Here is a 21,792-nt window from a genome sequence, read left to right on the forward strand (position 1 = left end):
AAAATTAAACACTGAAATGTTCTGAAAGTTTTTTAGTGAGTGTTGAATTGTTTTGTTTACAACAGTACACTGTTAAAAAATTCCGGTTGCCTTAAATTTGTAAGCAGAAACAAGTTAGTCTTATGAGTCCATTGAACTTATTGAACGTTATAACATGATTAACTTAGTTTAATAAGTTGCAATGAGCTAAAAACATATGCTGTCATGACTGCTCATATATTTTTTACAGTGTAAAATCTAAAAATATTATTACTACAATATTGGGAAATTCTAGCTTTGTGACATTTTATATATTGCAATATGAAAACAATATCACCATTTGACTTAATATTTCTATTTGGGAATAATTTATGTAAGATCAATTGGGGGTCCCTCAACATATTTAATATTTGCATGTGTTGCAAGTATTTTTATGTATGTGTTTAGTCAGAGATTAAAGAACTAATATTAACTATTTGCATCTCCATAAAATCTAATAAACAATGTACAAACTTTTTGGGATCCCAGACACATTTTCAATGTGGTCGGTGCTATTTGCAGTGCAATTCTGTATTTGCATGTGTTGTATTTTCATGCATAACAATCTATAAATACAATCAAGAAAAAGATACAATTGAAATAAAGTGTTTTATCGTTTCCAGAGTCTAACAGTGTTTAAGTAACTGAATGATAAAAATAATTCAATAAAATGAATCGTAATTAAGGTCACAAACGGTATGATTTCTTATACCTGAATGTAATTAAAATTATACAATCACAAAAACACATGCAAACGATATATTATAATACATAGTCAACATTGCATACATCCTGCAATGTAACTATTGCGAATCATCACATTGCGATTTCGATGCTGAAACGATATATATTACGTTACCATAGCAAATACAAAAAGAGAAACATTAAAATATATTAAGATTAAATTAAAAAACATTTCGGTGTGCATTAATAAACTTAAATGACAAGGTCTTGTTTACGAAAAATAGCTTGTCATTGGGTAATACTGCTTTTAAGACAAGTTTTATTAGGTTTACCTTGGGTATCCTTCCACTAGAAGATATAGTTCATCTCCTGTACTAAATATTTTGATAAAAAATTATGAAAACTGTACAACATATCATTCACCAGTTTCATTACTTATTTCAATATCTTTCTAAACTATGTTTAAGGTGACAAAGTCTACAATAAAATATGAGTACAATACAATAGTTTTCGATTCATCATTCTTTAATGCTCCTTATGCTGTCCAATGGCACATGTTAAAGAGCTTGTCCGCCTCCCACCAGGTCAACACTTGTTCTCCCTGAAGGCCAGAAGTAGCAGCTCTTCAAATCCAGCCATTGTTCAACTCTGAACATTTGTCGTAAATATGAATAAATATGAGTTCTGCGGACACACAAGTCGAATATTTACAAGATGGAAAACCACTTAAAATGCTGAAAAATGACCTTGTGCAACTTTTCCAACTGCAGCCATAAATCCAGTTGTTAAATTTCTGGAATCATCAAGTCTCTTCTTTTCTTCTGACCCACAGATTTGGCTGTCATATCCCCCCAGGATCCAGTACTTCCCATTGGCTCGAGCTTGACTGCGGTGTGCACTGTGAGTGCCGAGCTGGAAATAACAGCTAGGTCCTTGTACTGGACACTGAATGGGAGACGCTTGGCTAGAAACACGTACAGAGTCCTGAGCCAGACCGAATCGAGTGTCACACTTCATCAACTCAATGGCTCCTTGCAGCAGTCAGGAGATAATCTGGTTTGCCATCGAAGTAATGGAGAAGTGCTGGCCGGGTCCTGTCTTTATGTCGGCTGTGAGTGTCTTTTGATAAAGTTTCTGTCATTTGTTTTTTAAATATTCACGCCATCCTCTGCTTTTTAAATTTGACAGCATCCCCTGAGAAACCCATCAACCTGACATGCTGGTCACGAAACACCAAAGATCTGAGCTGCAGATGGAGTCCGGGAAGTCAAGGAGAGACGTTCATCAATACCAAATACGTCCTCAAGTACAAGCTGAAGTGAGATTTTGACAGCACACTGACACCTGTTTTGGAAGAGTAACTTTTTACATGCAGCTTTACTGTTTTCTAGATGGTATGGTAAGGAAAAGGACTGTGAAGACTACACGGGACAGCCGTATACATGTTACGTTCCACGTGACCTTGCCATTTTTACACCATATGAAGCCTGGGTTGAGGCGACCAATCAGCTTGGCTCTGCCACTTCAGATGTCATCACCTTGGACATTTTAGATGTAGGTAAGTAGGACTAAAAGACACCAGTTGGAAGGTAAAATGGATGTTAAGATCAAGGTGACTTGAAATAATGTCACGCTTCCCAACCCGCACATAAACGCATATAAAAGCATCTGAATGTCTGGCATATGGTGCGCACACTGTGAGAATAGATTTTTACAGACTGTAAAAGTACTTTCCAACAGCTGAAACGATTCCAAAAAGCAACTCGTGAAAATAGTAGTTTAAAGGTCAACGGGCAGCTGGAAGTCTGTTGGCAATTTGTTAAAACTGTAAATCGAATGACTTATTTGACATTCCAATGAATTAATCGAATTAATCACAATTTCAATACATCCATCAATCAGCGCTTTTTTGTCAAGAAAAGCAAAGATATTACATTACCACACCATTTTTAAGCCCTCACTTCCCTCTGAAACAATAAGCTCTGGAATTCTTCATGATTGGCTTCGCCCTAAGGGTGCGCTTGATTAAAAAACCTAGCAATGGAGCGGGTCCATTGCAAACAACAATGGAAATGGGGGATTACATTAGCAATGACAGAATATTGTTTAGCTAATGAACGGCGAAGGAGGTTTATTGCGAGATTCAATTACAAACAACTAGTTATCAGTTCTTTGAAGAAAAGAAAGAACATTGCCAGCGTTTATAGGGTCTAGTCAACAGTTCTTGAAAATGACTTTCACGCAGTGTTGGATTATGTGAAATGTTTCTGTTTAGTAACTACAGACCCCCCTCCTGATGTTCTTGTAAGCCGTGTTGGAGATCTGGAAGATCAGTTAAGTGTACGTTGGGGCAGTCCTCCTGCCCTGAAAGACTACCTGTTTCAGGCCAAATATCAGATCCGATACCGTGTGGAGGAGAGTGACGAATGGAAGGTATGGCTTAAATCATGGATGTCAAGCTCTTATCAAACTGTCCTTCAGGCTTGTTTGAAACTTACAGAGAGGTGTGTTGAAACAGGGTTGGAGCCATACTCTACCAGGTTCCAGCCCTTCAGGAATTGACTTTGACACGCCTGGCATAAATGTTTGGTCCAGAGCAGGGTTCTTCAACACTAGTCATGGAGAGACACTCTCACATAGATTTCAAATCAAATCCTGAACAAGCCAATCAAGTGAGTGTGTCCTTTCTGCAGCCTGTAGCACGATGAGGTACTAGATCAGGTTGTTGCTAGAAACGAGAATCATTTATATTAATTATTAAATAACCCTCTACATTGTGTTTTTAACATCAACACTTGGGACTGAAGTCTACAACAGTGTTTATCAACCCTGTTCCTGAAAGCACACAATAATATACTCCTAATCAAACACACCTGAATCAACCCAGAACAGTAGAAGAGCTTCAGAACCTGAAAATATTGGGTCAGGTAAGGTACACATACAAAATATTTACTGCAGCACAGTAGCTCTAAAAGAGCATAAGTGAATTATTCCCCATCTAGGGGTTCACAACAAGCTTCAGCCATGACCAAATATAAAGTCTTTCTTGGATTGTTGTAAACATTGGTTTCTTTGTTCAGGTGTGTCTGATTAAGGTTAATTCTAAAATTAAAAAAGGAAAATGGAGCTTGATGTAGGGCTGGTGTAGGGCTGATTTTTTTCACTTAATTCGAATTAACGTTTTAAGACGATTTTATTTCATATTAAATTGAGACATCGTGATTTTTTAAATAAAAATATTAAATGCATCATAATTGCACCAATGCGCTTTGGTTCACTCTCTGTATGAAGCAGGTCGCACACCAGAAGCGCTGCTCGGCGACATGCCGCGCAGTTCATATTTCAGCCACGCAACAGAGTGGCATCTGATAAGTTTCATGTAAAATATCATGCGAATGTGCAATAAATATCATCTGGTGTGTGATACTTTAAACTGTCATGTGTCGCGGCACTTCTGGTGTGCGACCTGCTTGACTGCCTGTTTGGGTTTCAATCATGGTAGTGACGGACTGAACAGAGACTGGACAGTCTAATTTAACCTACTGCATGAAGTTGTGGGCATGCATCGCAGAGCTAGTGCAAATACAACAAATACAAGCATTAAAGTGTCTTCAGTTGTGTATTTTTCTTTTGTTAATACCTTTGCATCAAACGCACTGTGGTCCACTCTCTCATGCTAAGCACTGCCTGATGAGGGGATTTACATTCAGACTAATGCAGTTTACTAAGTCATGTCTATGTGGATTGTCAAGACGTATTCCTTATCAAGTCAATAAACTCAATCTCAACATGTATGAAGGACGTAAAAACCTGCCATGTGAAAAACCACACCAATCTTATAGTTCGAACCGGGCTGATCTTAGCTTGGTTTGGACACGGGCAGAGGTGAGGGCCTGTAGCAGTGAAAATGAAAGTACCCGCTTCCATGACGTCATTTAGCGGACCTAGTTGAAACCCAGACATGCAGTCAGGCAGCATAATACAGAGAGTGGTGCAAAGCGCATTAAATGATCGGTATTTAAAAGGGGAAAAAAGATAAATAGAATTAATATATTATTTTATATTAGACACACATCTGGTGCTTGTCTTTGCTCCTGCTATACGTCCACAACTTCAGGCACTGGGTTAAATTAGGCTTTACAGTTTCCTTGTTCAGTCCCTTACTTCCCCTGTATCCAAGGCAGCAGCATAACAACTTGTCATTCAGTCAGAAGACAAAGTCAAAGCCGAGCTAACAGCAAATCTTTCCTAGGCTCAGTAAAACTTGCAAAAAATACCTCTGTATTCCTGCAACTGCAATATTTACACAAATAGTTTTTATTCAAATCTTCTGCACGATATTTAACTTGTGAATTTGTCATACATTTATTTACACCTTGTTGACCAATTTATGTATGGCATGGCCATTAAACATAAAATGTTCCTTAACCAGATGGTTTTTTAAGTTACTTATAAAGAGAATGTTACTTCAGTCATGTTGTTGTAATGTTTTAAGCTGACTAGTTACACTATAAAAAAAAATCGAAATCTTGAATCGGTCAAACTTTATAAAAAAAAAAAAAAAGATTATTTTTTTTTTGCAAAATCGCCGAGCCCTAGCTTGATGGCTAAAGTTGGGAACTCTTGATTTAGTCCAACAGTGTCCAGTCTTGTTCCAAAAGGGACAACATCCTATTGAGCAGGAATATAAAAACTAGGTCCTGGCTCAGCTCCGACACACCTGTCTGGAAGTTTTTACTATGCCTAATAAGGCCTTGACTAGCTGCTTGTTTAATTAGGGTAGGAACTAAAAGAATAAAGCCAAAGTCACACTAAAGTCTGAGAATGCAAAATTCTATTGTATGGTGCTGCGAAAAGCAACGAGATAAAACAATATGGTTAAACATTGATGAAATGAGCGATTGCTTCATAATTGACAATTCTGTACAAAGAAGTCATGTTTTGATCTTATATTGGTCTCACTCAATCATGTGACGCAGTTTTGCAGGCCAAAGTTCAACAAGCTTGAACTTTCGAATGCAACGACATTCTAAACTTGTGGCACAAGCTTGTGTTTCCGGTCTGTTGCATTAGCATATGTATGAATGGCAGGGTATAGGGCGAAAGTGCAGTGTAACCATGACTTAAAGACATCGGCCCTCCAGGAACACCCCTATCATAGAGTTTAGGTCCAACACACCTGCTAGAACATTTCTGGCAATCCAGAAGACCTGCTTCAAGTGTGTTTAATTAAGGTTGGAGCTAAGCTTTGCATTCCTACAAATGTTTGTCAAAAAGAACTCAAGTTTTTTCCTTAGTGTATAGAAATGTCCTGGAGATTCTGAAAATTTTCACCTTAGCAGGAGTTTTCAAAAATGCTTAGACATGAGCTGGATAAGCAGGTTCTGACTTGTCCTTAAGTCAACCCTGACTTTAAAGGACAATTCACCCAAAAATTAACATTGTTCCATACTTCACGATTCGTGTTTTTTATGGATTTATGCTTTTGAATTGCATTGTGGGAGCTTGATTATATGAATAAAATATATATTTTGATGAGTCTCCTGACTACTCTTTATCACTCTTTTTTTTCTATTTCCCTACAGGTAATAGATGATGCTGGGAACCAAACATCATGTCGTTTGGCTGGTCTCAGAGCGGGTACAGTGTATTTCGTCCAGGTACGATGCAACCCAGTGGGCATCTACGGTTCGAAGAAGGCAGGTATATGGAGCGACTGGAGCCACTCAACTGCCGCATCAACTCCTGGCATTGGTGCGTTAATAGCAAAAATTCATCCCCTTTACTTCACATTAGACTTCTGCGATCATCTGCTAATTAGATTCCGACCACATGTAAACACTGAAAGCATCAAGCTGCTTGATATGGATCTCTCATAAGTAGATTTAAAAGACCTCAGCAAAATGTCAGAGTGCTTTAGGGGGACAATTGATGATTTCTTTGGACTTTTCTTAGATTGATAAATGAAAAAAGTCTTTCAGAGCTTGTTCCGATTAAAGGGGCAGTCGACCTGAAGGTTAGTGAAAACAGATACAGTTCATAAGAAATGATGTTACATGTCTTGCATTAAAGAGAGGATGTTATTAAGCTCTGTTTTATGTCAGGCAGTATGAGTTATGGCAAGCCTGAGCTCTTCTCCTGCATTCTGCTTTAATGCTTCGGAGCTCATTAGCAGAGAGATCTGGTAAATAGGCTATTATTCATGGGTATGTGCACATCGCTCAGGGCAAGACCGTACAATCAACAGCATTTATGCATCTGTCATTCGCTGTAGTTGGATTTAACAAATGTCTCGCAAATGCCTTTATCTAAAGATTAGCATATAAACTATGTAGTTTCTAATGTAATAAAACACCAAAATGAGGGTTACTAAAAAGATCACAGCAATCGAATATTTTACCGAATATTTTACCAAAGTTGGTGACCAGGGGATGATACAGACTGTACCAAAAAGCAGAGAACAAGAGGCTACGACGGAGGGGAGGGGGGCTGGAGGACAAGAGGTTGTAAATTACAGGAGTTTTCGGGAGAAATTACAAAACAGAAGGGTGTCGGAAGATGGGTCTGAAATACAGGAGACTCCAGGGACAAATGGGAGTGTTGGCAGTGTATGAGTGTTTACCAGTACTGGGTTATGGCTGGAAGGGCATCCGCTATGTAAAATATATGCTGGAATAGTTGGCGGTTCATTTCACTCTGGCAACTCCCAATAAATAAGGGATTAAGCCGATGGAAAAAAAATAAATGAATGAATAGATCTCAGTGATATACTGAATATTGACATTATATTCAAGATACATTTGCTGGCGAGTTTAATTTAAGCATGGTTGTAGAACTATTTTTTGAATTTCCTGTGAACTCAACATGATTCTTATCTTGAAAGCATTAAATGAAATGATATTCAATCAAAAAATGCATACTATACATTACATTTGAAGGGTTGTTTGATTTTCTTTGAATAAACATATTAAAATAAAACAACACATTTATTAAAATAGATTGGATAAAAATATTAACTAAATGTATTAATATTTAATAATTTAAGCAAATGAAATATGAGAAAAGTAAAATATAATAAAAAAAACAACAAATTTATAACAGTACAAAAAATTACAAAGCAAATACTTTAAAGATAATTCGGATTGTGACTCTTTTTTTCATACATATATTACACATAATAGGTAATAAAAGGTATATGGAGATAAACGATGTTTCTTTTTGTCAATTTACAATGATTACTATTAAATGTAGTTTTAACAATTGCAAGTATAATATAGATTCATATAAATATTGGAGGCGACACAATGGCGCAGTAGGTAGTGCTGTCGCCTCACAGCAAGAAGGCCGCTGGTTCGAGCCTCGGCTAGGTCAGTTGGTGTTTCTGTGTGGAGTTTGCATGTTCTTCCCGCGTTCGTGTGGGTTTCCTCTGGGTGCTCTGGTTTTCCCTACAGTCCAAAGACATGCGGTACAGGTGAATTGGGTAGTCTAAATTGTCCGTAGTGTATTCTTGTGAATAAGTTTGTATGGATGTTTCCCAGAGATGGGTTGTAGCTAGAAGGGCATCTGCTGTGCAAAAACATATACAGGATAAGTTGGCGGTTCATTCCGCTGTGGCGACCCCTGATTAATAAAGGAACTAAGCCTAAAAGAAAATGAATGAATGAATGAATGAATGATAAAATATTGGAAATACATATTACGGAATTCACTGATATGTAAATTCACTGGTAACATCGATATTATTACCTTTTTACGGCCAATAAATGACAATATTGTCTAAAACAATAAAAAAAGAGAACACTAAAACTGTAAAAGTATAGTAAAGCACTATTTTTAGCTGGAGGAGCCTGTTTAATACCAAAAATATTTTATTTAATTTTAATAATATATATATTACATCATATATCGTTAAAAAACAAATAGAAATCTGTTTAAAAACTTAAATAAAATTAAAAAGATCTGCAATTACTAAGCAAATCCGCTTGTTAAGTGGTGACGTGTTGGTGACGTATGTAATACTGTTTCCGGGTCCAAGCCGCCATTCATTTGAGTGGAGAAATCATTCGTTTATGATCACATTTTATTCCTATCACACATTAAAGTTAATTTTATATAAAATCATAGTGTACACAACACTCTTTGGGCTTGCTGCATCAGAAATACCAAAATTTTAACAATTTTTAAAAAATGAATCACTTTCTGGCCATCGGATATTAGGCATGGACATATATATTGCCATCGTGATTTTCAAAAGTATTAAATCGCTTTGTAAACGTTTATTATTACCATTTCATGAGTCTCCCCATTCAGTAGAATAGAGCGCTTGGACTCGGAAGCCGCTTCGCGTGACGTCACACTTAACAAGCGGATAACGAACTGGCCAGCATATTCAACTTTCCTCGTTCGGCTTGTTCTTAAAGCCTTTTTTAATGGAGTATTTTCACTATTTAAGATGGCACAACAATCTAAATAGGACAAATGAGCTCATGTATGAGAGAAATCCTGGACCTTTGTCAGTGAGAGGTGGGTCTTTCGAACTTTCGAACTAACTTTCGAATGGGCTACGGGCTAGATTTAATTGCTACAAGTAAATGCAAGCTAAATATTATAATGCCCAGTATGAAAAACGACACATATACTAATTTAATTAAACCAATTCTATTTGATTTATACATGCACTATCTATTTTTAGTTTAACATTATCAATTTGTGCAGTTGTCTGCGAAAAAAAAAAAACTATGAGAATGTCTATTTTTCCCAGCAGATAGGTCCCAAAGTGGCTCGTGCGATTCAAAGCCCAGCGAGAACAACTCAACGCTACGCAAGGAGCTCAAGCAGTTTTTCGGCTGGATGCGCAAGCACTCTTACGGCTGCACGGACGTTAGCATCAAACTGTACGACCAATGGCGCGTCTGGCTGCAGAAAGCCCAGAAAACACATGATCAGGTCAGTAAAAACAGACACACATCAAGACTCCACACAATCAATGTTGGCACACATGACACACACACAGCCTCCATTTTGTGGTTTTGTGTGCAACCCACAAAAAAGAGAGCCCAAATATCTGGCAATTCTTTTGATCAATACACTCGCATTTGATTGCGTTTGCTAATGGCGGAGCATCATATAATCTTCAGACGGTTACCACAACAGACGGAAAAACGGCTAGTCAAAGTAATCAGCAGGAATGCTAATAAATTCCTTTTAGTTTAGACTGCGTGGCAAAGCTTCAAGTCTTGTGTGGCGAACGCGAACGCAAACCAACATCCGCTGCACGCTCTCTGAACCGACCCAGTGGTTACTGTCGCCTTGGCACGGACGACTGTTGGGAAACGTAGGTCGCGTCATTAGTCACATTGTCCTTTGAAGAACACGATGTAACTGCCTGGTACCAATTATGCGTCTCTGTCTCCATATATCAAGTCATCACATTCTCTTGTAAATGCCATTGTCTTGCCTTTCAGGTACTACAAAGCGGTAAATCATAGTGAAAACTCCAAAAGAAGACTTGGGAGAGTTTGCGGGGGCCGGCGACGACATGGGTTTTATCACTCTCCAGTGCTTGGGACGTTTCATTGGGATGAGTCAAGACTCTCTGATGAAGCGACATGATCTACTGTTTGCCTCCTGCCGTAGGGCTCATCAAATACGACAAAGGAAGCGCTTTTGTCTCAGGCGCGTTATTTATAAGGGCATTAAAACTTAAAGACTCAAAATGAGGAGAGAGAAAATGAGAGAGAGTGTGAAATGTTTCAAAAGAGAGTCGACTTTCTATTTTCATCCACAATAAAAAGGATGTTTTATTAAAGCTAGCATTGGATGGCATGCAGGTGGGTTCAAAACTGGACAATATATTTAAGCATTCACATACTTTTAGTCTTTTGAAATATACTCCATTTAAACAAACATACAGTAGGTGCCCTAGTAAGGTTAGTTCTTGTACGGTGTTCACACTTTTTCCATTCCAAGTTATGATCGTTAAAATAAGTCTTTGTATTTATTTAAAGAGCAGGTCACGTGATATTTTAAATTGTCCTAATAACATCTAATGAAGCTTTTCACTGCATTGTTTAGAATGGATCACTTTTGAGGGCTTTTCCGCTACATTCTGTACCTTTTACAGTTTAGTACCACCTTAAGTGAGGTTTCAAGGGGGATGTAGTGTTACAAAAACAATGTATACACACCGCTGTCGACTGATTGATCGAAGAACATTAAAAACGAAGATGAAATGTTTTGATAGTGAGATATTTACTTTCATTAAATCATTTGCCCCAGAGATAGATGGATTCTTGCACTGATTAACACTGATTTCCTACTGTTTTTGTTAGTAATATGCAATAATTTACATTAAAATGTGTTAATTATAGAATAACTAATATATACATATATATAAAATATATAACTTTTATAGAATAAAAGTTAATTATAGAATAACTACTTAATGTTGTTGTATAATCAGATAAAAGTAAATGTAACAATATTCAAAATAGGTTATAATTGTTCTTAGGTAGGTAGGTAGGGTATATAGATAGATGGATAGATAGATGGATGGCTGGATATTGCAGTACATCCAAAAAAAAAAAAAACTCGGGTGAGGTTCAAGCGGGCTGTAGCATTACAGAAACATAATGTATACACACTGCTGAAGACTTATTGGTCTGAGAGAACTGTAACTACCAGCGTCACTGAATTTGTGACGAGACACCAAACCCGCTATATTTAAATAGGCAGCACTAGCCACTAAAGTTTGTTCATATGATTAAATGGTTTTAATAGAATGTAAATGGCAGCATTGTGGTAAGTAGTCAGTAGAAGAGGTCCATATTTTCTCTTGTAGGTAGCTGAGGAATGAAATGAAAAGTTTTTTAAGAGGTCAAGGCTAGATTTTGCCAAGTACAATGCGATATTGGATTGACATCTATGTTGATCCTGGAACATAATTTTTGTTAGAAAATGTAATTCATACCTATTCCCTAACACTAAACCCAACCATAGCTGTACATTACTCCCAAAATCCGAGGGGGAAAATAGTTGGATAACAATCATGTAAAAGTGTATAAACCTAACCATAAGCCTAAACTTATTGGTAAATGTATCCCTTAATTCTGATTGGCTGATTGGAATGTAGTTCCTGGATCAACATAGATGTTAATCCAGGAATATGTCCTACTTGGTGAAATCAGGTTGACGCAATAGAGATGCCACAACTATAGCGATAACCCCATCCACTTAACGTGGTACTGAACTGCAGTGGAAATGCAAACTGAGCAAAGCACAACTGAACCAACTCTGTACTGTAAAGCTAAAAGATGTGCCGTGCCGAACCGTACTGTGCAGTGGAAAAACTGTTTAAGGACAGAAAACATTGTAATTTTTGTTAGAAATTGCATTTAACAGTGGAAACATTTTTGCAATGATTTCAATATCATTAATTTGAATCAATAATGTGTTTATGGTCTGTAAACCTCTCCTTTTTAAAAAGCCAACGCCACTATGATTGGTCAGTTGGCCAAGTCCATTTTTAATGGTGTTTCCATATTTATTCTGTGTTGGAAGTAAAATGGGCATTTTTTAGAGTGTTTTATGTCAAGGGCAGGTGGGGATTGTTGATGCAGATCGCTCACTCACCACGCTGCTTTTGATTAACAACTGTTACTTTAAAGGACATCTACACTACAAACTGCAAATAAGGTACTTTTTCAAAAACTCATTCGACCTGCTCTTTAAACAAATGTCATGGACATGTTTAAATCCCCTCACACATGCACTCTAGTTATTGCAGTCCAGTAGTTTGTTTCTCTTGTTCTGGATGCAGTTTTTTAGTTCAGTGGTGGCACCTTGATAGAAATATTCAAAGTGCATTCTGCCTGGAAACAAAAAAAGTGGGGTCGGTGATTCATATCTAGGTGGTCCGTGAAACCGTTTTAGGGCTTTGAATTCTGTGATGTGTAAAATGTGCACATTTTGGATGAATAAATCAAAGGTATCATTGTTCACTTAAACCAATCAAAAAATAATATTAATAATAAAAATGTCATACTAACATTAATTTTGTAAATAAAGGGGAATATAATTTTCATGTGATGACTTTTTTTTAAATATTCAACTGTTAATGTATTATGCCTTCATTTCATAACCACCGTTTTTGATAATTAGTAATCCAGAGAACGCAGAATTATTGCATGTATTTTAATGAAATATTACATTCTTAAAATTGTTTTAATTGGATTGAATATGTTTTTAGATTATTACAATTTAATAAAAAATATTTTAAAACTATTTAAAAACAATGCATTCGGAAAGCAATAAACTGAAATTTGATGGGGGAAAAAACTAAATCAAACATTTTATAGTGGCCTAAATAGCATTTGTGTTAAACCTTTAATAAATGTTATATTCGAAAAGTTTTAAAAGGTTTTAGGATTATGTAGAAGGTAAATGAACATTCAGAAAAAAAATAAAAAATTAAAACAGTATAAAATACTGCATTCTGTAGCAAGCAAGCATATAAACAATATATCCCTGTTTTAGTGAAGTCATGAAAACTGGACTACACATTGAAGAGATGCTTCACTAAAAAAAAGGAATGATTCCTGGTGCTAAAATATGCCTGATGCTTATATTTAGAATCTTCTGAAATCATGACAACAAACAGATCAACATTTCAATCATTATTCACTAAAAAGGTGATATTCAAATGTATTATTTGAATAAAGAATCAGCATTGGTATTAAGATTTTATTTTGAATGAATCAGCCAATCCAAACTCATCTGAATGATTAATTTACAACTCCCAATGTGACTCACTGATTCAGTTCAAAAACGATTCCTTGTATTGATTTTTTATCTCCTTAATTGTACTTTTCCACACACTGTGAAAATGCTGAGTTCCACACAATTCATTTGTTTTGGGACAATATGAAGGAATTAAGTTAACTAATTAATTTTTATGAATTTAAGCGTATTGAACATAAAACAATAAAGTTGTTGCAAAAAAAAAAAAAAACCTCAAGAATTGTGATGTTTCAGCTCATTTTAAATAAGTAGTTTGAACAAACGTCATTTTTTTAAATGTATCAGTTCAAAATTATATTACAATTAGTGAATAAAGACAGATTTTTCATATCATTTAAGTGTACTGTCTCTTTAATTGGAAAACACACAACAGCTTTGAATCATTTAATGAATGATTGTCATGTACATGTCATGTACATACTGTTTATTATGTATAAATAGTTTTGTCTGTAAAAATGTCATCAAAAAATGTAAGGAATGTAAAGACATCATTATGCATTTGATCACGAACACCTTTACACTCCATTAGAATGAACAGAGTTATGTATGTATGAGCTTTGGTTTGTCACAAGCTATTCTGACATGAACGAATAAAAGATGACAAACTGTTATAAATAAAGCTGTGCATTGTGAAGCCTGCAATGCAGTGCATGTATAGAGCAGCTTAGACAGCGATCGATACCTCAGATGCCTGTTCATTAGATGAGAAAGATCTGGGCCTCCTGAGAGCCGCTCATTCAGGCTCCTCTGAGTCAAACTTAAAGTCTTGCAGAATCTCGCTCAAAGCGGCTGTGTTCTTTATGATTCTAACAGAAACAGAGAGAGAGAGAGAGAGAGAGAGAGAGAGAGATGTTTTATTTTATATACAGATAAAGAAGAATAACAAGGCTTTATTATTAAGGCTTTATTATTATTTATTATTATTTAATAGGCAGAATTGTTCAGATAGTGAGATATTTACTTTCATTAATTCATTTACTACAGAGATAGATGGACTCTTGCTGATAAATAACACTGATTTGTTAGTAATATGCAATAAAAACATTACATTTTTAAAGCATAATCCAAATAAATGTATATTATAATAGTTAATAATATAATAACTAGATTATAATTTTAGATTATATTGGCTATAATTAAAATAATTATGTATAAATATATTTAAATAGGAATTAGAAAAATTCAAAGTAATAAATTAAAGTAAATATCACAATATTAAAAAATGGACTAAATTTAGTCTTAAGCCCTGGTCAGATCACATGATTTTGGCACAATTTCCTTGACGTAGGGTGTCGTGGTGATTCGTAAACGACAAAAGGGCATCGTGAAACAAGATTCAATCGTTTCTTGTCGTGTAATGTAGCATAGTTCACGACAACCGATAACATGCCTGCAACGCCTCATGACACCATCACAGAAAGTCTCATCACGACGAGTTCTGTCACATGGATGACACTGTGCAACAGGAGCACATAATTTCTGTTATATCAGCGAGTGCTGCCATTAAAGCGGCGGTCGGGTAATCAAAAAATAGGTTTGATATTTACTTATGGGTGTGTCAAGGGTGAATAACATCATCATCATTGCTAATGCAAACTTTAGCTACCTTTTCTAAAATATTAAGGTGTTTTAAGTAATTTTATCTGACAGACTGGCACAAATATCCAGACATCTTCATTCTCACAACAAGTTTCTGAGTTCTCTCATCCTTCCAACAGTTAATTTTTTTAGTTTTTTAGTTTGTGCCCCTCCACTACTCAACTATACAGGTATATGATTTGTTTCGCCCTGTGGAAAATAAGGACCTAATGAATGCTTCACGGTGATTGTATCACAAATCTCAGTTATATATTTGTTAATTTTTTAATATGTCATTATTTTAAAGACTATGGGCCCTATCATACACCCGGCGCAATGTGGCGCAAGACGAGGCGCAGTAGTCTTTTGGTAGTTTCAGCTTGGCGCAAGAGTCGTTTTGAGGCGTTGCGCTACGCTGTTTAAATAGCAAATGCATTAGCTCTCATTTGTGCGCCCATAGGCGTTCTGGTCTAAAAAGGAAGGCGTTCTGAGGCGCACAGCTGGTGCGTTGCTATTTTGAGAAACTATAATAGATTTTTCATTAGACCAAAACTAACCCGGTCTAAACTCCGGCGCAGAGTTGCGCCTCGCTTACGCACTGCTTAATACGCACGAGAGCAATAGGTAAATATCTTTACATATGAAAAAATTTAAATATTATGGGTATATATAGGATATAATAAGAATAGATATAGAATATAAATATAAAGGATTAAAATATTACAAAACATATTATTTTCTAGCTTACATAAATATGAAAAATCACTGCTTTTATGTCTTCTTCATCTCGGGAGGCTTTTTCAAGTCAAGTCAAGTCAAGTCAGCTTTATTTTCAATTCAGCCACATATACAAGACATATAGAAAATCGAAATTGCGTTACTCTCAGACCCAAGGTGCTTAACATTAATATAAAATATATATATATATATATATATATAAAAATAGTAGAGTTTAAGAAAAAGAAAATTTACAGTATATACATTGCACATAAATGTGGTCTAAAAAATATACATATGTAATAAAAATTGTAAACAATACAGTGACATTTAGTGCATATAGCAAATGAGTGCAAAGTAAACCAGAGTTGTGCAGATAAAAAAACAGTATAGTGCAAAAAGAACTTGTAAACATGATAATTGTGATAAAGTGTCAGTGACATATTGGGAGGTAGTATGGTGTGTCTGCATAAAGTGACCACTGCAGGTGTGTGTGTGTGTGTGTGTGTGTGTGTGTGTGTGTGTGTGTGTGTGTGTGTGTGTGTGTGTGTGAGTGTGAGTGTGAGTGTGAGTGTATGTGTATGTGAGTGTATTTGAGTGTATTCAGTTCATTCATAACAATTTGCGTTTGTATAATGTTATTATTATTAGCAGTATTATTTATTATATCCATATTTATATTTGTTTTATTAAAAACAAGCTTAGATTTGCCCACCTGTTAGATTTTAGACCATAAGGGGCACAGCATGTGTTTTAGGATATAACTCAGGTTTTTAAGCACATTTTGTTATTATTGTTCGTTTATTCGTTTGCTGGAAATTAGAACTGAATTTAGAAATAGTTTTGAAACGAATATTTGCGCTTAACAAACAAAATTATTTATTTATAGACTAATTGATGTCTGTGCGTAAAGGTTTCCCTATCCAAGAGCGAATGTGAAAGTAGATCCATTATCTCTGATTCTCACGCAGTAGATGGTCTGTTTAACAGTTTTCTGTTAAAAAACTGTTAACTGTTTGCTTGTGAAATGCTCATTTTTTTCCACTTAGACTTACTTTGTGTCCTGTAAATAGCGAATGCACTCTTGGCGCAGCGCAGCTGGCTCTTAAAGGGAATAGGAGATGAGACTCTAATTGGTTTATTCTCAAAACACACCTATTGACTTTATTCTCCGCCGATGAGTGGGCACTGCCATTTTAATCTTTTTGGCTTGAGACTTCCGATCTCATTCACTTCCATTCATTTTTAGACATTAAAAACTGCTCATTACGTTGCTTGATGTTGCAATTTGATATTTTCTTGTTATATTATTCTGATGGTCTGTATAGTCATGCAAACATTTGTTTGTAGAGCAAGTAGTTTGACCGTTTTCTGCCGTTTATTATTCCTAGTCATTTCTCCCATAGGCGACTGAATCGGAAGTTCTAAGACAATCGCGAAAACAGGCGCACTTCCGCATTTTCAGAATAAGGTCAATAACTCATTAAGAAAATAAACTCAACCCTTTTAGACCATGCGCCACGGCCCTAAAAGCGTTTGCGCCCTGTGTTTTGCGCATGGACCGTCAACATAGAGCCCTATGTCTTGAGCATATGATTTTTCCTTGCTGCTGCTATTTGCTTTTATTTTCTCATCTCACTCATGGCAAGTTCAGGCGAAGTGTTTAATAAGAAACTCATGGCAGGACATTATACATTTAGATTTCAAAGAAAATATCTTAATATTAAAAAGGATCCACAAGTTTAATCCTATCCATGTCATAAGGAATGTCCGTAAATAATGTAGTTAGTTTTCTGCAAGCATCAGAGTTTATTAAGATTGAAATTTAAAAAGATTAAAAAAAATTTAATTGAGATAAAAACATTGTTATAGAAACACTTGTGATTGCTTTGGGAAATAATGCTTATCGCAGACGTCACGCGATGACTGATCGTGAAGGAACGTGTAGTCTGACTTATTTGTTACTCATGACATGTCAATATTTTATCAATACAAAAAATGCACCTAATAATGGAAGTTGCACTAGATTGATTAATAATAATAATAGTTGCACTTACTCCTGTTTGATTTCACGGACTTTCTCCTGGAAATCCTCGTCTTCTGGATGATCCTGCGCACTCTGCCTAGTCAACTGTAACTTGGCGGTCTGTAAAGTCAGAAATATAAACAATTATTATAAACAGAGTAACACATTTAGTACATGACTACTTTTGTCTCATGAATAAATACAGAAAGAGCAAAATAATTTTGAGCACATCCCAGCTGACCGATAAAGCAGTCGTGCAGGTCTAAAATGTTGAGACAATTATTTTTCTAGCTGTCTTATGAATAAAATATCCAGATAACCCAAGGAACTAAACTATCCATCTGATAGCATCTGAAACCATCTGATGACTCTGATTTAATTTTTGTCTATTTATACTAGCTGGGTTTCCATCCCCATGTTAATGCACATTTTGAAGTAATGAATGAGAAACTAGAAATTAAAAGACCAAATTTCTAATAAAAACACTTTAATTCACAAAAATGTTTTAATTTAAAAGGTGGTTTTTGACTTTGTGCAAAAACAGGTTATTGTGAATGATGCAAGATGGAAACACATTTGTTGAATAAGCTCTGATGTTGCAAACATTACACCCATGTGACTCCATTATGCTTGACTTTGTGTTTGTTGAAAGGGTACCAATACTACAGTTGGTCTCTCTAAAAACTTAATAAATTTTTTTTTTTTTTTTGTGCAAACTTTGAAAACATTTGCTTTATGTTGGGATAGAAACCCAGCTACAGTTTAGTCTATATGTTCATTTGTCATATGATTAGACCTCCAAAAGTTCCACAAATCTGGAATATAAACCAAATAAGACTGCTTAAAAATTGTAAAACATTTTTAAAAACAAAGAGTAGCCCACCAGCTCCAGCTTCTCCTTCTCTTTAATCTGTAGTTTGTCAATGTGTTCGGAGAGGTCGGGCCGGTCGAAGTCTTGGTGCAGTTGCTGTTTAATCGTCAGAACTTCTTTGGAAATGCCACAGAAAGCTTTCGTTATCTCGTGGACCAGCTGCTTATAGTGCTCAAAGTCATAGTGAGGCCCTGTCCTTAAATACGCCTCATGACCTCTGAAAAAAACAACAACTGTCACCTCAAATAACCACAAAAAGATAGATAGATAGATAGATAGATAGATAGATAGATAGATAGATAGATAGATAGATAGATAGATAGATAGATAGATAGATAGATAGATAGATAGATAGATTGATTGATTGATTGATTATCTAAATCTGGCTAAAAAACATCAAAGTGCAAATATTAAAGCCTGGTTTATACTTCTGCGTCAAGTGACCGGCGTAACTCACGGCACAGGCAACGCGCGTAGCTGTGCATTTATACTTCTGCGCGGTGTCTCTGTTGGTCTGCATTAACACTTTCTAAACGCTAGTTGGCAGTGAGGTGTAAATGTTCCTCTGTGTTGAGTTTCTTTGCTTCTGTTTTGCTTTTCCTGAACACTTCCTGGTTGTACAAGTGGCTCAAACTCGCTCATTTTGAGGCAGGAACCGTTGGACATGCAAAAACTTTAACTATGAGGTAAACACAAAACAAAACTTTCAATCCGGAGCTCCTTCACGGGACTCCACACTTGTACACAATCGCTCGCGCCATTCGCGCGGCTCTCGGTCCCGCCCAGACTCGTCAGCGCTACCAAGCCGACCAATCACAGAGCTTGCGCTACGCGTTGTTGCAAAGTGTAGTTACATTTTTTTGAGAGGTGCACGTCAGTGACTCCGACGGCCACGGCGAAGGGCTATGCGTCAGCGCCGTAGCATACGCCGGCGTTTGACGCAGAAGTATAAATCAGCCTTAAGGCTGTGTCCGAAACCACCTACTACTTAGTAGGTACTGCATTTGAATTTAAATGTACTACTCGGCCAAAAGAAAAGTACGTTCTATACAGTATTAATGAGAGAAGTATGAATGGAATTTGGACGTACTACATCCACCATTTTGTCATAATCACTTGACCTACCTGCTTCAGTTGCGTTGCTTCTCTCCCATTCATGAATTCTCTTGCGGGGCATCATGGGGTAGCGCAGCATGCATAGGATGCACACTTCAGAATCTTGCCGGAACTAGTAAGTCATCCGGGTACTTCTTGCATACATGTTTTCGGGTTCTATGAATTCAAATATACTACTCGGTACGCATTCTGATTTTAGCGTACTATATAGTATATAGAAGCATGCGGTTTTGGACAAGGCCTTAGACTTTAAAACATAGCAGATATTCTGATATTCACATTTTTCTCTACTTCCGCCATTAGTATTTATTTTTTTATTTCTGCTCTAAGGCTATAGGTTCACTTTTGGGCCGCTCTAGCCAATAGCATGATAGCACCTACAGGGGAGGCAGCTATAAAGATGGTATGGCCCCATCTAATTTGTCAAATTTGGATAAACAACCTAACACACAAATGCTGGATACATAAAACAAACATAATTCATCACAGATACTGCAATGTACTTTTATCACGATAAGGATACTTTTGCAATATATTGTGCACCCCTGATAGATAGATATATAGATAGATAGATAGATAGATAGATAGATAGATGATAAAAACTTACTCCTCAAATAGCTTGTACGCCTCCACACGTTCAGATTGAAGAACATAAAATCTTCTGACCAAACTTTTGAAATCTGAAGGGGCCTTAAAAACAGATGTTTGTATATATAGATAGATATCAAAAACACATAAGGAATCTAAAAACAACACGAATTCCATTAAATATACTGATATAAAGCATTATTTAAGCAATGTTTAAAAAAGTAGCATTGTAGTATTACAATAACAACATATTACAATTCGTGTGTAATTACAAGTGTACTTACTTATTTATGATGTAGTATTACTTTGTTAATATGTAACTTTATTCTAAAAATTGCTTATATAAAATCCTGAATAGACTAGCGTTCACAACTCATTTCTGATCATTTGCCAATACTAAATGTAACTATATGATATGAATTCTACATGAATTCCTTATAAAATATTGTGAACTAATTTCATAAACTATTTTATTTTAAAAGCTACTAGAAGTATTACTATGAGAAATGTCCAAAACATGAAAATACTTTTAGTGGCATACTTACAATTAGAATGCACTTATTCACTAATATTATTAAAATTATTATTTTGCTGTAACTTGGGTGTATACTTGAGTCTACAATTAAGTTAAATGTTGTCACTAGTAAGCAAATCCATGCGAAGTTTGAATGTTTTTGATCATTTAGTATACCTAATAGGGGTTATATGATATTTAAGAGAATATAAACATTGATATACATATACTAAATTATTTAAACAGTTCTTGTTCAATCATTACCATGCTAAATGCTAAAATATGGAGATTATTTTTGGTGATAAAATTAGATTGTGTTTACGCTGTTTTTTGTAAACGTTAACGCTATTGCTATGTAATATATGCGAGTAAGTTAACGTTATATAACTTTATTCAGATCAGAATTAGCTTTAGCAAGTTCGGCACTTTTGTGATATTTCTAATAATTTAGAATTCCTAAAAGTGATTATATCACACGTGCTGATAAGTAAACAGCTACTTACCATAGTGCTGAAACAAGCTTTCGGCGTTTTCATAGGTTTGCTGATAAAGCTACACTGCAACATGTGTACATGTATCGTTTCATGTAGTCACGCTACTACATTAACTTCCTGTTTGGGTTTGCGAAAGACGTGACGTCACGGTGACGTTTGCGTACTGGGTCCAAACCTGGTCCAAACGGATGAGAGGAGCTGCGTCCCAAATCGCATACTTAGGTCTTCTTCTTCTTCGTTTTATGGCGAGTTGCGAACCAACTTTAAAGGTGCATATCGCCACCTACTGTGATGGAGTGTGAAGAGGTTGAACTGGTTTCCTAAATTCTATTGTATAATCCACTATTTTTAATGAACCTTATTACTGCCTTTATTTGTCTTCCTGAAT

At 35.9% G+C, this 21,792-nt stretch overlaps 2 protein-coding genes and 1 long non-coding RNA gene across 13 annotated transcripts in view; 2 read left to right on the forward strand and 1 right to left on the reverse strand.

The window, feature by feature from the left end:
* Positions 1 to 10,513, forward strand: part of crlf1b (cytokine receptor-like factor 1b) — a 13,602-nt gene extending 3,089 nt beyond the window's left edge. For 3 of the 7 annotated variants that reach the window (XM_073936652.1, XM_068216334.2, XM_073936651.1), the window contains 7 exons: positions 1,535 to 1,813; positions 1,891 to 2,020; positions 2,094 to 2,260; positions 2,978 to 3,135; positions 6,288 to 6,456; positions 9,464 to 9,648; positions 10,167 to 10,513. In XM_073936652.1, the coding sequence (XP_073792753.1) occupies positions 1,535 to 1,813; positions 1,891 to 2,020; positions 2,094 to 2,260; positions 2,978 to 3,135; positions 6,288 to 6,456; positions 9,464 to 9,648; positions 10,167 to 10,190 (1,112 nt within the window). In that variant the 3' untranslated portion in view covers positions 10,191 to 10,513. 7 annotated transcript variants of the gene reach the window in all.
* Positions 1 to 21,792, forward strand: part of LOC141380320 (uncharacterized) — a 371,642-nt gene that overhangs the window by 333,333 nt on the left and 16,517 nt on the right. The gene's annotated exons all lie outside the window — the stretch shown is intronic.
* On the reverse strand, positions 614 to 21,659 carry rex1bd (required for excision 1-B domain containing). Of its 5 annotated transcripts, none has more exons than XR_012397440.1 (6): positions 21,414 to 21,527; positions 20,416 to 20,498; positions 18,705 to 18,909; positions 17,853 to 17,941; positions 14,183 to 14,306; positions 614 to 2,046 (listed from the first exon to the last, which is right to left on the reverse strand). XR_012397440.1 is itself a non-coding variant. In NM_001256159.1 (5 exon segments), coding segments are annotated over 5 exon segments (513 nt in total). In that variant the 5' UTR covers positions 21,477 to 21,659; the 3' UTR covers positions 13,834 to 14,233.

Source organism: Danio rerio, chromosome 22, assembly GCF_049306965.1.
Source record: "Danio rerio strain Tuebingen ecotype United States chromosome 22, GRCz12tu, whole genome shotgun sequence".
Taxonomy (NCBI): Eukaryota; Metazoa; Chordata; class Actinopteri; order Cypriniformes; family Danionidae; genus Danio; species Danio rerio.